At 37.4% G+C, this 17,732-nt stretch overlaps 1 protein-coding gene across 5 annotated transcripts in view; it reads left to right on the forward strand.

Moving 5' to 3' along the window:
* Positions 1-17,732, forward strand: part of LOC110293047 (Scm polycomb group protein homolog 1) — a 118,206-nt gene that overhangs the window by 43,939 nt on the left and 56,535 nt on the right. For 3 of the 5 annotated variants that reach the window (XM_029475974.1, XM_029475975.1, XM_021160806.2), the window contains exons 4-6: positions 439-462; positions 10,778-10,848; positions 13,761-13,995. In XM_029475974.1, coding sequence (XP_029331834.1) covers positions 439-462; positions 10,778-10,848; positions 13,761-13,995 — 330 coding nt within the window. Of the gene's footprint in view, positions 1-438; positions 463-2,990; positions 3,216-9,719; positions 9,863-10,777; positions 10,849-13,760; positions 13,996-17,732 lie in introns of all 5 variants that reach the window. The other 2 variants (XM_021160808.2, XM_029475976.1) reach the window with 2 other exon arrangements.

Raw genomic sequence — 17,732 nt, forward strand, 5'->3', positions numbered from 1 at the left:
AATAATATTTAGCATGAAAAATTGTATTCAGTCTCTCACCATAAAAGTTGTTCTTAGAAGTCTGCATTTATAACCAACTGGCTCTTTAAATTAAAAGCATATATTATCATGTATAGAGGTGTCTGTCAAAAGAAATCTATTTTCTTTTGATCTGGAAACCTAGACTAGATTCTGAGTATAAATAATCCCAAATTAGTGTTAATGCTGTAGGCACAGTTGCTTGGCCTCTGCATTTCCATTTTATTCTTTTAAGCTTAAAAGGAAGGCAAGATTGAATGTTATGCTTCTTCAGTTATTAATAAGCTCTTTTAAAATAAATTAGTTATACTAGATAAACTTTTAAGCCCCTGTTTTGTACCAGAGCTTTAACTTTCTGTCATTCTGTTATAGTCTGTATTACCTAATGACCTATGGTTTAACATTTGTTTTCTTTAATAGAACCTGTTGACATCCTGGAGCTAGGTAAGATATTTTTCTTTTTCTGTTAAATAAGGTGACTTACTAGACCAGGGATTTGATTGTAAGTAATTTTAATCCACTAGGAAAAGAACTCCATGTGTCTTTGTTTCATAATCTAGGAATCACTGTTTGCCTAATTGGCATGTAATTAACTTAGGTATCCTATCAAGTCCTACTTATCAGGAGGTTACAGACCAAAATAACAAAAAGGGAAGGAGTATGGTTAATTATATAAGGTACAGGTAAAACAGGAAGCCAAACCAAACTGGAAGTCACTCTACCAAGTTCATGCTAAAGCAAACCTCCATTGTTCATAATACATTTAGTGCGATTTTTCTAAAGGAAATTATTAATAGGATATGTTGAGCCAAAATTAAACATAATGATATCTTTTGTTTATAAACTACAGAAAACCACAGATACATCTGTGTAAGTAACAAGTCAGATGTGGTACTGCATTTAGTTTTTATCTTGCATAGTATATTTCAGGACTAAGATTTGAGGAATAAAACTAATGCTAATGGTTCTCAGTCAGCTTTTAAGGTTTCTACATAAACAGCAGTCAGTTTCTTAGGGTCCTGTGATGACCTGGGTAACACATAAGTGTCAATGTTTGCTCAAGTATTTCGATACATTTTGTTACTGTAATTCAATGTGTTCAGCAGTATTATAGTTATTATCCACTCTCTTCTTGTTGTCTTTTCTTCCTATAAGATATTTCTGTCAATCCTGATACAGAAAACAGCAAAACATAAGAGTAGAGGAGTCCAGTAGAATTCCTGAGTTGTTGAGAGCTGGCTCTGCTATGTAGTCACTTTGTGGCTCTGGTCCTTAGTTTTAACATTAGTTAAGTGGGAATAATAATGTACCTTGTCTGGTCGCAGGACTGGAAGATCACATGAGTTAGTGAATGTGAAAACAGCATAAACCTTGCCTATTCAAGCTTTACACTGGAGACTGTAATGTTTTCATTCTTCTCAGCAGCTGAGCTCACACATTAAGTACAATTTGACATTTTTTGAAATGAAGCATTTTGAATGTGGGCTGAAGAAATGAATGAAGTGAAATGGTGAAGGGCAAAGTACCTGGAATTTGGTGAACAAGTAATAGATATTACTTAATTCTTTAGATTTTTCCTCAAGCTTTTATGGCACTAATGTGTAAGTGGGAAAACCATGAACATGGAGTTGGTCAGGCTGGGTTCAATTCCTGTTCTCTACTCCAAGCAAATTAATCTTTCTGAGATAATTCCTTGTCTTTAAAATGAACATGAAACAGAGATGCTGAGCTAATCTAAGATCATCAGGCAAAGGGCACAGTTTAGCTGCTGCTGATTTTGGTCTTGTTGCTAATTTGAATCATGTTAACAGTTGTAGCTCACTTCGCTGCCTTTGGCATGTTCTAAAGAGTATGTTTACAGGGAGTTTTGTTATTTTACATGAAGGGTGTTAGTTGGCAAGGGACTTTATAATTTGAAAGTACAGTTTTCCTGATGAGAGTACTTGGTGACACAGGTGTATTCTCCAAAGTACATTAAGGCTTCATGATCTATTTTTCCCATGAGAATCGAGAGTCAAAGACTTCCAAAGCCTTCATTCTGAAAAAGACCCTAAAATAATCTGCTTTGGAGCGCTGGGATATAACTCACTGATAGTGTGTTTGCCTGGCATGTTTAAAACCCTAGATTTGATATGAGTAATAATTATTATTTGCTTTGATGTAGCATTTCAAAATTTGACACTTTAGATTGCTTATTGACTATCTTGAGCTCCTCAAATTGTTAGGGATTTAATTGCCTCTTCAGGTAAGTAGCTTCATATTAGAGAGGTATCTGTTGAGCCAAATATGTTTCTTCATAATTTCTGTTACATATTGTAACTTTGGGCCATACAGAAGAGAGTCTGCTTTCTGGTTATTAGGTAGCAGCTCCAGGTATGCCTTCTCTCTTCTGCTCTGCCACTTTTATAGTGCAGCCACTGTCACCTACACCAAGGTAACAGTGCAGCTAGAGTGACTGCCCCCTAAACACATGAGTATTGTATTTCTTAACACAGTGCATTAGTTCCTTGTCTTGATGTTATAGCAGAATACTTGACATGAACAAGTTAGGAAGAAAGAAGGGTTTATTTAGTTGGAGTTCATACTCATGAACAGTGTGTGTATGTACAGAGCAGGGCAGTAGTGGTGTCAGGAGCTTCAGACAGCTACCATCTCCACAAATAGGAAGCAGAGGGAGTTGAATGCCTCTATTCAGCTAAATTTCTCCATCTTATGTACTCTGGAACCCTTTGAATGGTGGCGTTTACAGTTTGTGTGTGTATTTTCACCTCAGTTAACCTAATCTAGATAAACCTTTATAGACATGCCCAGAAATTTGTTTCTAGGTCCTATTGTGTTGACTATATTAACCATGTAGTATAAAGAGTCCTTAATACCCACACTTTTTCAGTCTATAATCTCTTTTTGAAACTTTTCTCTAAAACAGTTTGCTTTTGCTTTGACTCCTGCTTATCTTATCCTTTTATACTTAGGAGCCCGAATGTTATTGCCTCTGGGAAGCCTTCCACAAACCTTCTGCGTGCTCCTACAGCACCCTCCACCTCTCCAAGTGCAGCCCTCACCACACCTTTCTGCCATGGATCACTTAGTTTCTGTCCCTCACTAGACTGAAGCTCACAAGAATGAGGGCAATATTTTGATCATGGTTGTATCTGCAGTGCCCAGCACAATACTGTAAATAAGTCTTGGAAGAATGGGTGAGGAAATGACTCTGAGATTTCTTACCTTGTCTAATGTTAATGGATTGTTTCTTCCGTTGATTCACAGGTGACATACTTTCAGATCTCTAACACAAAGTCACCATTTTTATTCTTGTGTACTATCTTTTTCTCTCTGAGTCAGGCCACACTTAATGCCCACATGTGATGTTACTAGTTCAGGACAGAAGTAGGACTTGTGTGCTTCTTCCTTGCTTTCATTTATCCAAAAATTTTGACTAGGCTGCACTAAACTTCAAGGCACTGTGCTTAACAATGAGGGTTGAATAAACAGCCTTCATCCATCGACTTTAATCACAGTGATATGACAGGATGAGTGTGAAAAGAGCATAAAGGAGATAAGGAAAATCAGAAGGCTTTGCAGATGAAATTGTGGTTGTGTTGAGTGACTTCAAATATATACTGGTGGTATGGTACAAGGTAGTTAGAGTGCAGTGCTACGGTAGGAGGCCAAGCCAAGTATCCAAAAATTTGTTTGAGGAAACTCTTAAGCTTCCATCTAGAATAAGTTTAATGATTCTGGGCCTGTGAAGCCTCTTGAACCCAGACCTTTTCCACCCCAGATTCCTTGCCTGAACTCTACAGAAAGCATAGCAAAGCCTCTTTTCTTCATTACCTGAAAAGAACAGTACCATTGCTCTAGATATTCTATTACAACAACACCTCAACTGACCTGTCTTTTTCTTTCTTTTTTTCCTCAGTGAAGAAACTACATGAAAATGTTTTTCAGTGTCACAGCTGAAACTTTTTTACTTTGTTTTGTTTTGTTTTGGTGTAGTTGGGTTGGTTTTGTTTTGTGAGGTTTTTGTTGTTGTTTTGGGTTTTGTTTAAATGTTTGGTCTTTGTTTTACCCAACCTTCTGCTCTAGTCTTGAGGCATTTGATGAAAGCCTATACATACTAACTCACTCATACTTCTCTGTGCATGAATTTTTTAAAACCCCAAACCAGATGGTTGGAATGTATATGAATGAACTCTTGATGCATTGATTCTGGGAGCTGAGCTGCCACTTGAAACTTCCTTTTTAGCCAGGGTATTTGATAAGCACTTTGCTGTTAGCTAAGAGGTTTCTTTGTGGTATATCTGAGAAACACTAATAATGCAATTAAGTTATTTTCAGAAGTTATATTTTGGTTTGATATTTTATTTTTAGCTGATCCATTAAAATATCAATCTAATAATTTTAAAGGGTTCTAGATGATGTTTTGTTTTTTATTGTTTTTTGTTTGTTTTTGTTTTGTTTTTTTGTTTTTTTGAGACAGGGTTTCTCTGTAGCCCTGGCTGTCCTGGAACTCACTCTGTAGACCAGGCTGGCCTCGAACTCAGAAATCCATCTGCCTCTGACTCCCAAGTACTGGGATTAAAGCCGTGTGCCACCACTGCCCGGCTCTGGATGATGTTTTGTGAGTACTGTTTAACATTAGACATTTTAGGACAACTGGATTTTATTAAAACTATATATGCTACCATTTAATAATCATCTGAAAAATGCCAAGAACACATAGTATGCAAACTATGAATTATTAAAAGAACCCAGTCAAGCAAATTATTTAAATTGATTATGAAATTACTTGAAGCAATGTTTCTGATGCTGAGATAGACAGATTAATGAGAAGAACAGAATAGTATCCAGAAATAGATCTAAGAATGTATAAAAAATTAATACACAAGCAAGGGAATTTCAAATCCATGGAGAAAAAATGGTTTATTCAGTAGATGATATTGGAGCACATTTATTAGAGAAAAAAGTAAAAGAGGAAAGCCAGATGCTTGCCTCATTTATTTTATAATCTAAATTACAAAAAGATTAGTGCTTACATATAAAAAAAAAACTGGAGATATTCTTGAAGAAAAAAATAACTTCATATATTTTATAATATAAACAAAGTGTGGTATGAAAAACAAGAAGCCATAAAAGGGATGGTGGAGAAACATAAGGGCAAACCCTACTGAATGAGACAAGCGTTTTAATGATATAGAGGAAGGGCTGATATTTGCAAAGACCTTAGACTCTGTAAGAAATGGAAGCTTGTTAGCAGAAAGATTGCAAAAAATAAAAACTAAGTTTCCAAAGATCTTCAACCTTATTAGTAATCAAAGAACTGTCCAAAAAGTATACTAGCATATCATTTAGTTTTGTTTTGGTTTGGTTTTTACTGTTGAGATTTATCTAATTTCCTAGCACATGAGAAGCTAAGGCAGTAGCATTGCTAGGTTGAGGTCAGACTAGGATAAATACCAAGTTCCAGGTCAGACTGGGATATATAAGTGAGACCCTGTCTTAAAAAAAATCAAAAGCGAGAAACTGTCAAAACAGAATTTTAGTAAAGACATGAAATACATACTTACATACTTTATTTTATTTATCTATTCTTTGAGAATTTTATACATGTATACAATCTACTCTCTCTTCATTCATGTACTTGTAATAGTAGTAGAAATTGGACTACTCTTTGTAGAGGATATTTCAGCAATATATATTATGCCAAAACCTAAAATATCCAGTTTATCTATTAATTCTCCTCTTTGGTATTTTCCCTAGGAAGACCATCTTAGTCAGACTTTCATCACTAACTAAAACCTTAGAGTAGGATGAAACAAGAGAGGGAGTGGTATGAATATGACCAAAATGCTTTATATACATATACAAAGTATCCTAATGAAACACATTGTGTATAATTAACATATGTTAATAAAAACATTAAAAGTTACATAAATAATAGACAGATACTCAAGAGAATTTAAGCGAGGAGAGATTTATTTTGGGTTTTTATTTCAGAGGTTTTGGTCATGGTCAGCTGGACCATGAAACACATTGTGTATAATTAACATATGTTAATAAAAACATTAAAAGTTAAATAAATAATATACAGATACCCAAGAGAATTTAAGTGAGGAGAGATTTATTTTTGGTTGTTGTTTCAGAGGTTTTGGTCATGGCCAGCTGGCCCTGTTGCTGTTAGGTCTATGGGAAAGCAGATGTATCAAGAAGGAAGGGAAGTACCGATTGTCTCATTGTAAACAAGGTAAAGAGGAGTAACAGAAAGGGACCCGAGACTAGATAAACCCTTCAAAGGCACATACCAAGTAATCAACCTCTTAATTAGACTCCATCTCTACCGTTTGACCACTTCCCAGGAATCTACCGACAGTCTCAATCTATCAATAGATTAAGACATTGATTAGGTCAGAGCCCTCAAGATGTATTCATCTGTGGAAACACCTTCTTAGAGGCCCAGGAAGATGCTTTAATAAGCTCCTAGGTGTCTCTCAGTCCAAACAAGTTAATAATTAAGATTAACCATCCCAAAGATCATTTTAAAAGTACAGATGGGTACACAAAGATAAGCACTAAGACATCAGGTGACCATCACATTGTTGTTAGGATATATTAAGTTACAGGGCATATGCACAATGAAACAGTGTTTTAACAGTAATCTTGGAGTAGAATTTCTAATCTAAAGATATTGATCATTATTATTTCTCTTAAGGACTTTTCACATCTAAGTAGAATGAAGTAGAGTTTTTAAAGGGAACATAACCAGAATAGTAGCCAGTTAAAATAGCTGATGCAAAAATCAATAATTTTGCTTCTTTGTTTTTTACATAATTTTTCACACCACTTTATTCCTTCCTTTCAAATGTTTATCACATTTTTTATTTGTGTGCTAGGTGTGTCTTATCATACACCAGAGTGCAAGGTAAATTCCATAAGGAAGGGATTTCTGTTAAAGTGCCTACTCTGAAAGATGCTCAATAAACATGTGTTGGATAAATAATTGAAAACTCAAATTATAATATTTGAATGTTTTAAATAACATGTGAACACTTTTAAACACTTGTTTTATATGTGCTTAAATTATAAAATACTATATGTCTGTTAATAATATTAGTCAAGTGATTGCAGACCCCAGCTATGAACTAAATTTCCCTTTACTGGGCTTGGAGAGGTGGCTTAACAATTTAGAGTACTTGCTGCTCCTGAAGAGGACCTCAGTTTGGTTCCCAGCACCCAGGTCAGGTGGCTCATCTGTAACTCTAACTCTAAGGAGATTGGAGGCCCTTTTTTTGGACTCTGTGGACACCCATACACATGTGTGCATACTCAAACACTGACATAACACGCATAATTAAAGTAACAAAAATGAAATATTAAAATTTTCCTATACTACATTCTCATAGTGATCTGTTCCACCTTGTTAAACTTAATTACAATATTACATGTGCAAGTAAGTTTAATATTCTGCTTATCTAGTAACTGAAAGTGTCATAACATCTAACACAGTTCTTTATACTTGAAAGGATATTATGTTTTTATCAAATGAAGAAGTTATATGCAATTGTATGCATTGTATATACAACTTTCTCCATCTTTCAGCTGAGTAAACTGAGGCATGGAAGGTTAAGTTTGCCCAAGATATTTGCTATAAAAGCAACATTTTTTGACTTCCAATATATGTAAAAATGCCAGTAGCCCATAAACACAGCTTCAAGTACCAGAGTCCTTGAAACTACTGAGTGAAAACTTTGAAGAAATGAGAGCACTTAGGAGCACGGTTTTGGAATCAACAAGTTAGACCCTGTGTTGTGAAACTACTATTGGAGGCCCATACTCAGCTGCTTTTAGCAAGGCTTCCTAGATGCAAGCTTTCACTGTTATTTCCAACTGTCTGCTGCTCTGTCACACCGCAGTGGCTTAGTGTAAGAACTGTGACATGGACTAGGTAGCTTCCATAACATAATAGTTTTTTTTAAAAAACTAACTCTTGATATATACCTTGTTTACTGTCATTTCTTTTGTGATTATTTTAATGCTTGCAGATTCAGAAGTCATGTAATAGCTGACTTTATGATAAACATGAAAGAATGTGTTTAAATAATCTGGTTAGGTTTCTCTCATTTCCTCCCTCTCCTTCTCCCCCTACCTCCACACCTGTTGATAACCCAGGCAATCAAATAGAAGAAAAAAAATATGGTTCAAAGCAGTGAGCCATCATGGTGGGTGAGCTGTTTTTAACAAAATTCCTCTTTACTCAGTAACAAGAGACTTCTTAAATGGTATTTGCTTGAGGTTTCTGGGCTTTTTACCTTATAGCACAGGAATTGATTAGCATGGTTGATCTGTGTGATAGGCAACTGAAACTAATGCCATCATAATTCTTAAAACCAGAGTCTCTTGGGTACTTTTGATCAGAACTCATGCTAATAAAAACAGTTACCCAGAATTGGCCATACATTTTAACCTGTGCTTCCTAACACATTGGGTATGAGCCATATGTACATTTTAAAATTATTTGAAGTTAAATAAAAGTTAAAATTTAGTTCCTTCATGGAAGGAGTTACAGAGACAAAGTTTGGAGCTGTGATGAAAGGATGGACCATCTAGAGACTGCCATATCCAGGGATCCATCCCATAATCAGCCTCCAAACGCTGACACCATTGCATACACTAGCAAGATTGTGCTGAAAGGACCCTGATATAGCTGTCTCTTGTGAGACTATGCCCAGGCCTAGCAAACACAGAAGTGGATGCTCATAGTCAGCTATTGGATGGATCACAGGGCCCCCAATGGAGGAGCTAGAGAAAGTACCCAAGGAGCTAAAGGGATCTGCAACCCTATAGGTGGAACAACATTATGAACTAACCAGTACCCCGGAGCTCTTGTCTCTAGCTGCATATGTATCAAAAGATGGCCTAGTTGGCCATCACTGGAAAGAGAGGCCCATTGGACTTGCAAACTTTATATGCCCCAGTACAGGGGAATGCCAGGGCCAAAAAGTGGGAGTGGGTGGGTAAGGGGGGTGGGGGACTTTTGGGATAGCATTGGAAATGTAAATGAGGAAAATACCTAATAAAAAAGAAAAAAAGGAAAAAAACAAAAAGAAAAAAAATTTAGTTCCTTACACTAGTCACATTTAAAATGTTCAGAAGTTACATGTAGTATTATGTAGCTAGTGTTATCTTATGGGGTCCATAGTTCATTTCTGTCAGCACAGAAAAGTTGAACTGGACTTTCTGCTCTAGATGGTAGTGAGCTTAAGGGTCTCAGTCCAGTGAAATTCAAGATTTAAAAGTTGACTTAAATCTTTCACTTGTAAAGATGTAATAATAATTTGCAATGTTCTTTTTCTAATAGCAAGTAATGATAACATTATTCAGTCTTCAACTTAAGACCTTCTCAACTAGTAGCTATAACATAGTACTATCAAAATTGAATTTTGGTAACCTCTTTAAGTCTTCACTCCGGGAAATTACCCTCTCGTTTACTATATGGACTGTCTTCTAGTCATACTGTTTAATCATTGACTGGCTTGTGAAATATTTCAGAGCTAATTAGGATTTCTGGCCAGACTTACTTGCTTAGTTAAGGATGGTGGGAAAGGGACAAAACAGCAGGTATAAAGCTGACAGAGTGCGAAGACTTGGCATCGTCTTTGTAGTGATTTAGATATTATTATTCAGTGACTCATTTTTATTCCCAGCATCTAGTGCTTTTTGCATGGCCCAAAGGGGCCCTGTGCTGCTCCACTACAGAGGAAAATTCAAGAAATGCTGGTTTGCTACAGTGTTTTAGCTTGTGAGAGTCTCTGGGACCTTCCCTGCTCCATCATGGGGTCACCTCTAGGTGGGTATTAGGGGGAAACTGTAAATTGCTTTAACTTTTAAATAAAGAACTTGGTGATCTTTTTGTCATTCAGTGATGTTGTATATAATAGCCTATGCCTTTCTATGTTGTCCTGGGCCCAGGATTCTGTCAACCTTAGATTGCTTCTCTAGTTCACTGTTCTTTACCCTTTGAGATACTTAAGGCAATATCAAGAGACTAAAAGATTCTGTAGACAGCCAGTCTCCTCCTATTGCCGCCAGGATTGCTTCCTAAGTCCTACTTTGGCCTAGATTATAGCATTCTTCATTCCATACCACTGTACAGCATTTGGTGCCTGGAGTAACAATTTAACAGGTGAGGGCTGGAGTGTATTTATCTCACTCATGTTGCTTTCCCTCCTGTGAAGTCTTCTGGCCATGTCTCTAGATAGTCTTTGCTTTATACTTCCTAAACTGTGATGTGGGGGTGAATCATATTGAGTGCTAAATTATGTTAAATGACAGCATTTCAGGGCTTCTCTAGGAGTTTGATTGTTCAAAACAAACAATTCTCCCACCACCTTCTGCCTTTTCTGCATCTCTAGTTCACTGTGTGTAGAAAGTTCTAGCCTTCTATGGGCTTCTTGGTACTTCTTTACTACCCTATATAAGGTATACTAATATATCCTACTTGAGAATTTTCTGTCAGTATAAGTACTAACATGAAAAACAGTGAAAGTCATCTTAAGACTGATTTTAAAATATTAATTTAAAAAGACTCACCCGGGGCACTTGGATTCTTCCCTCTAAGATCACCTTTGATTAAGATCAAATAGGGAAAAAAAGTTTAAATTTAAAGTTCACTAATGACTTAGTTGTTGTTTAGTGTAAAATGCATCCTAAAAGCATTTTTTAAGGAAGTTGACTGTGATAGAGATTTCTATTTCCTTTACAGGTCATTTTACCTGGGACAAATACCTAAAAGAAACATGTTCAGTCCCAGCGCCTGTCCATTGCTTCAAGCAGGTAATTGATTTTCAACATGGTTAGTAGGTGGGAGATAGTGCTCTCTGGTGCTTGAGTAATCAGAGCATGAAGTAGGAGCCCTTTGACTTCTTACCTAAGGATCCCAACATAAAATTTTATTAGAATGACTCAAGTAAAAGTTGGGCACTGAGTTTTATTTAGCCCCAGGCATCTCCCCAACTTCATTCCAAGGAACACCTTCTTTCCTCCAAGGTTATTCTGCTACTCATTATACTCAGTCTTTTTATTTTTTTTCTTTTCTATAGCTCTTAATTCAGAGAGAGCTAGAAATGAGAACTGTGGATTTTATGTGGTTCTTGAATATGGAGCAGTGTTTTCCAGTATTCAACACTCTGCCACAATCTTACCTTTCTTTAAGAACACTGAACCCAAGTTTGCTGAGGGACATTTTTGGAGTAATTTAGAGCTTCCCACATACAATTAAGTGTTCCAGACAATGTGTGGATGTTTGTGATATCAGTGTGTGATAAAGTTGGTGAGTGAAGCAGTGCACTGTTGGTAAGCTGCAAGATGTCACAGGTTCTCTATATGTTCTTCCTTTAGTCCTCAACTACTCCTTATCAATGTCTTAGGTTTTATCTGTTTTCTAAGAAAAAGTACATATATCTGGTTATTTGAGATAATGTAGTCTAAGTTCATATTTTTACCTAAAATATTTTTCAGTCAAAATATACTAAGCGATAGCTTTCAAGTCACCAAAGATCAGGCAACTGAACAGTGATCTGAGAAATGGGAAACAAATGAGCTAAGCCTGTGTGATTTGACTTCTCACTGCCTTGATCCAGATCATCTTCCAAGGACAGAGAATCTTGGGTTGAGCCACCAGACTCCCTAATTCAAGCATATGGAACAGGGAGTCCAGACACATTAAAGTAGCTAGAATTTACAGGGAAGCGTGTCAGAGAAGATGAGTGTTTAACATAACAAAACCCAACAGGTGTACAGATAATTGTCTTTAATTATTCAGGAAAGTACTGCTGTTGAGGGATGAGAAACCTATTTACAGCCAGTGGGAAATCAATCTGAAAGTGTTAGAAGACAGCCTGATAATCACTCACACAAGACTGAGCAGAGTTCCTGGAAAACCCTTTCATTAATTGGGCATTGGGATAATACTCAGGAAGCCTTTTGATAATATGAAATAGTCATACTCTGAGCAATGTTCCATTCTTTCATTAAAAAAAAATCATAAAAGTAAAACTTGAAGGGCTCAAACTGCCCTTAGTAAACTTTATATAGAAACAAATCACAGGAAATCTATAGAAAAATAAAATACCTGGTACTCTGTGTTAAAATCCATGGTACCTAACATGCAGTCACAGATTATTAGGCATGCAAAGAGGCAGAAGAGTGCAGTCAGTAATAAAATTAATTGGTTCAAGTGACTCAGGACCGTACAGAACAGCAGGTAAACACCTTAAACTGATATTTTAATTGATAGGTTCAAAATATAAGTAGAAAAATGAAATATATCAAGACTCTCAGCTATGTGTAAAATTAAAAACACTATGGTTAGTATTAATGTTAGAAGAAAATATTAAGCTCTGAGACACAGGAACAGAAATTATCCAAAGTGAACCACAGAGAGTCCAGATATAAAAGAAAAGAGAACAGCAAGCCCCGGCTTCTGCTCACCACATGGATGTATAATTGGAGTTCCCAAAGAGAATGGAAAGAGAAAAGAGTATGTGAGGCTAAGATATTCCCATTTAAAAGACTTCAGATGGGGTAAAGATAATGGAGCAAAGGGGATTCATATATGTTAGCAAACAGACACAGTGGCTTACCCTCGGCAGAAAACATAATACTACTAAAGGAGAAATCAACCTTAGAAATAAATAATTTAACTAGAAAATTTGCCTCAGTATTGTTAGCATTCTAGTTAATTATTTAAAATAATCCAACAAGATTTTTTTTTTGTGGTTTTTTGAGACAGGGTTTCTCTGTGTAGCCCTGGCTGTCCTGGAACTCACTTTATAGACCAGGCTGGCCTCGAACTCAGAAATCCCAGAGTGCTGAGATTAAAGGCGTGCGCCACCACTCTTATGGGTATCTATGGATTTAACCCATCTAAGCATGCAATTTATTATTGTTTCTTACATGTCTTATGCCTCTAGTCTCAAGGTAATTATTATACAATATTTTAATAGTCTGTATTTTGACTTCAACACATCATGTAATGCCAAGTACAGAATTTTCTTGTACCAGCATGTCAGTGACAAAGTTTCTCATTTGAATCTCAAAATTTCAGGTTAGGTATACTTTACTTATATTGATATCTTTAGCAATATGGAGAATAGTTATACTAACTAAAAAAATTAATAATAAAAACAGTACTCCTCCATGATTCCATGTAAGATTAGAAGGGGAGGGGCTAGCAAAGGAAAGTATAATGAAGCATGTGAGAACTTGAAGAATAATGGTGTGTTCATTATTTTGATCATAATGGTACTTTCAGAGGTAAATACGGTACATGTAATGCCATGTCAAGACTTACCAAAGAGTACAGTTTACTGTATGTCAATTATGTTAATTGATTGAATATTAAAATAAAAAAATTAACCTCTAATGGTCTGTGTGGTAGAAGTAGAAAAGGTGGATGCTCAGCAGACATCACCAGACACTCCTACCATTTCTTATACTGGTAATGAGTAGACACTTGATACGTCACAGGGAAGTAACTTTTTTCCTTCATTGTATTTTCTCATGCTTCATTTGTGTAAAACCTTTCTTAAATGTCAGGGACTAAGCAAGGCTGGTTGTCCCTGTCCCAAGTGTATAGCCAGTTTGAATCCAAATGCTTGTTTTTTTCAAGTTCCACCTCCTTAGCATTCCTATTGACATGCAGTTTATCCGTAGTCTGCCCTATTCCCTTGCCTTGTTCTCCTCAGTCCTATACACCTCCAAGTAATGAGTTCAAGATCAGCATGAAATTGGAAGCACAGGATCCCAGGAACACCACATCCACCTGTATTGCCACGGTAGTTGGATTGACAGGTGCCCGACTTCGTCTGCGTCTTGATGGCAGTGACAACAAGAATGACTTCTGGAGACTGGTTGACTCCTCTGAAATCCAGCCAATTGGAAACTGTGAGAAGAATGGCGGGATGCTGCAGCCCCCTCTAGGTGAGTATCTAGAGCCTTGCTCTCCCTGGCCAATTGGCTAGCTTCCAAAAAGAATACATCGTATTATGGAAAAGTCTGGAACACATCCCTACTCTTTTTTTTTCTTTTTCATAGAGTAGTTCCCCTGAAAGGCCACCTAAAATAAAGTGACTTATCTTTACCTTAGTGCAGGGTTATAGTCCACACACACCCTGGTTAACTTAACAAGAGACCATGCTCTTCCCATTTGTGCCAGTGCTCATGGATCCTGAGAGAACAGAAGGGGATTGCTCCATCTAACCTACCTCAAAAACATAGGGGTGAGAGACAGACAGAGAGAGAAGGAGACAGACAGACAGACAGACAGACAGAGGGAGCATAAAGCTCTTATCAAATCCAAAAAAAGATGAGAGAGAAAATTCACCTGGAGGAAAGGATACCTGGTCCTCTCCCCCAGTTCTTCTCTCCCAGTTCTTACTTGGCCATTGGAATTTTCTCATTAAGGATCCATCTATTCTTTTAGTTAAACTAATAGTTACACTTCTCCTTTAGATCATAGTCATTCTTTTTGTTTTCTCAGTACCTGAGAAAATCAAGCCACCTCATCAGTTATTGACAGTTAACTATTAATTGTGGTGAGTCTTCATAAGATGGAGTGATAAGTTATGGGCTCTGGGACATTTTCCTTTCAGGATGCTGAGCTATATATTAACTGTGCTCAGGGGATATGTATCATTTGAAAGAGTTTTAACATTTTTCTTCCATGTAAAAAAAATATGTGGGAAACTTTCATGTATGTACAAAAGTAAAGAAAACAACACAATTATGTCAGTCTTCTATTGTTACAATTATCATTGTGTACTCTATTTTACCTGTACTTGGTTGTTTCTGTCCTAAGTACAATATAGTGTTACCTTATCATGAAACAGTATGTCTCATAGGCAAGAATATTTTTAAAACATAGCTATGCCACATTATCACTTTTAATAAATAAATTCTTTTTATTTTTGTAACTGCTTCTATGAGGATGTTCCCCAACCCACCCACCCACTCTTGTCTCCCCGCCCTTGCATTCCCCTACACTGGGGCATTGAGTCTTCACAGGACCAAGAGCCTCTCCTCTCATTGATGTCCGACAAGGTCATCCTCTACTACATATGCAGCTGGAGCCATGGGTCCTTCTATGTGTACTCCTTGGATGTTGTTCAGTCCTAGGGAGCTGGGAGGCGGGGGAGAGCGGGGGCTCTGGTTGGTTGATATTTTTGTTCTTCTTATGGGGTTGCAAACCCCTTCAGCTCCTTCAGTCCTTTCTCTTAAGTCCTCTGTTGGAGACAGATCAAGGAAACCTCTGCTATTATTTGTGCCAGGGGCCTCAGACCAGCCCATGTATGCTGCCTGGTTGGTGGCTCAGTCCCTGGGTTATGGGTAAGACTGCTGGTCTTCTATGGGGTCACTCTCCCTTTCATCTTCTTCAATCCTTCCCCCAATTCAATCATAGGGGTCTGTGCCTTGAGTCCAATGGTTGGGTGTAAGTATCTGCTTCTGTCATAGTCAGCTGCTAGTAGGTCTCTCTCATGGTTCCTGTCTATAAGCACATCATAGCATAGTAGTGTCAGGCCTTGGTGTCCCCCCCCCATGAGATGGATACTAAGTTGGACTGCCTTTCCTTCAGTCTCTTCTCCATTTTTGTCCCTGCAGTTCTTTTAGACAGGAACAATTCTGAGTCAGAAACTTTGACTGTGTCTTAGTTAACCCTGACCCTACACTTGAGGCCCTGTCTATCTACAGGAGGTAGACTCTTTGAGTTCCCTCTCCCCAGTGCTGGACATTTTGGTTAAGGTCACTCCTAATGAGTCCTGAGAGTGTCTCACCTCCTGGGTCTCTGATACTTTCTAAAGGGTCCCCCTGCCTCCCATTCCCCAAGGCTGCTTGTTTCCATTCCTTCTCTTGACCCTCTGGGCTTCTCTCCTGTCCCCCTTTCCCCTTCCCCTTTCCCTCTCCCACTCAGGTCCCTCCCTCCCTCCACCTCCCGTGATTATTTCCTTCCCCTTTCTAAGTGGGATTGAAGCCTCCTCACTTGGCATTTCTGATTGTTACACTTCTTTTGGTCTGTAGGTTGAATCCTACGTATTCTGTACTTTTTGGCTAATACCCACTTATCAGTGAGTACATACATACTGATGTCCATCCATTTGCCTGCAAACTTCATGATCTTGTTTTAATAGCTGAGTAATATTCCATTGTGTAAATGAATCACATTTTCTGGTATCCTTTCTTCGTAGACTACATGGTTCAAAGATGGCAACTTTCCCTCAGAACTATTATTGATCCGTTCTTCTCAATATTGTGTTTAAACAGTGCTTCTGGAGCAGTAGGTCTAAAACTTGGATATCTGCTAAAATCACTAGGGAGCTTTAAGTAATTTCTTTATCTAGGTTTTAGATTGGTAAAGTCAGAATTTGGGTAGTAAAACAGATAGAACCTGTAAATTGCCCCTGAAGGTTCCACTGTCCAAATTTGTGAGACACTGGTTTAGAGCAGAACTAAACATGATAGAATAAACTGCTCAGCAACGTTGGCTACCATCTGATAGGTATGTGCTATGCTATGTGAAAGGAACTCTGTGTGTGGTCTATATTGTTCAATTGTTTTCTTTGCTATATAGCTTTCAGGATCAGTGGAGAGATTTTTTTTCCAAAGATATATCGATTGTTTATTGAACTTTATAGAAATTTGTAAATTTTTATTGAAGAAAACCAGTCAAAATATTAGAGAGAAGCAGCTTTTATCATGGTGCCTTAAATGCTTATTTTATAAAGGTAATTTTTAAAGTTTTCACTGACCTAGTCTGCAGCAAGGCTCTTGGCATTGATAATGCAAGAAATGTTTGTTGGACCACATCTGCACCTTTGGCCTACATCAAGATCAGTCACAACTCCTATTGCCAGTGAAATCTGAGTTGTAGGTGCAATTCTTCCCATATAGTCTCCTCCTGAGTACTTCTCTAGTTCTGTTTCTTCTTTCTTGCACTCTTGGGCTGAAACTTTGATAACCCCAAAGCATGCTTGGAAAGTAGTGCTTTGGGTCAGCATCTTGTCTGGCAAATACAGAAATAGGGAAAGCAGAGGAAAGTCCATAGGACTAATGAGTTAATGACACCTCTGTATGCACATTCACATGCCAAGCTCTTCAGAGAGGAGAGCCGAGACTAGGTGCCATGGAGTCTTATTGATAGCCATAACCAAAGCTAGTTACACAAGACATTGGTAATGGTAGAGTGGGAGTGGATCCACCTGTTATCTATAGTAATGTTCTATGGCTTGCCACCAGAGGGTTCAAATTCTAATTAAGAGTACAGCTCTGTCGATCTACATTTAAATCCGTGACATGATAGTTCACTAAACAGCTGGACTCTACTTCTCCAATGACTCCCACAACCTCAGGAACACCTGGAAACTCTTGGAATGGCTTCTTGAAGATTTTGAAATGATCCTAGCCAAGTGAGCACAAAGCAGGCTGTGTCAGGACTGACTTAATATTGTGTGGCCAAGGATAATTTACTTTACCTTAATTTTAACCTCAAGTCGTTTCACCTGAAACATCATTAGTAAGCTTTAGTACTAATGGCTTGTGTGATAATTAAATGGAATTAACACTGTGAATCAACCATTAACTTCTGACACCCAAGTTCCTTTTCAATGTAAAACTCAGATCTATGACTTCAAGAGTATTGAAACAAATTTCCTATTCTCTTGAAT

This window comes from Mus caroli, chromosome 4, assembly GCF_900094665.2.
Source record: "Mus caroli chromosome 4, CAROLI_EIJ_v1.1, whole genome shotgun sequence".
In the NCBI taxonomy this organism is placed as follows: Eukaryota; Metazoa; Chordata; class Mammalia; order Rodentia; family Muridae; genus Mus; species Mus caroli.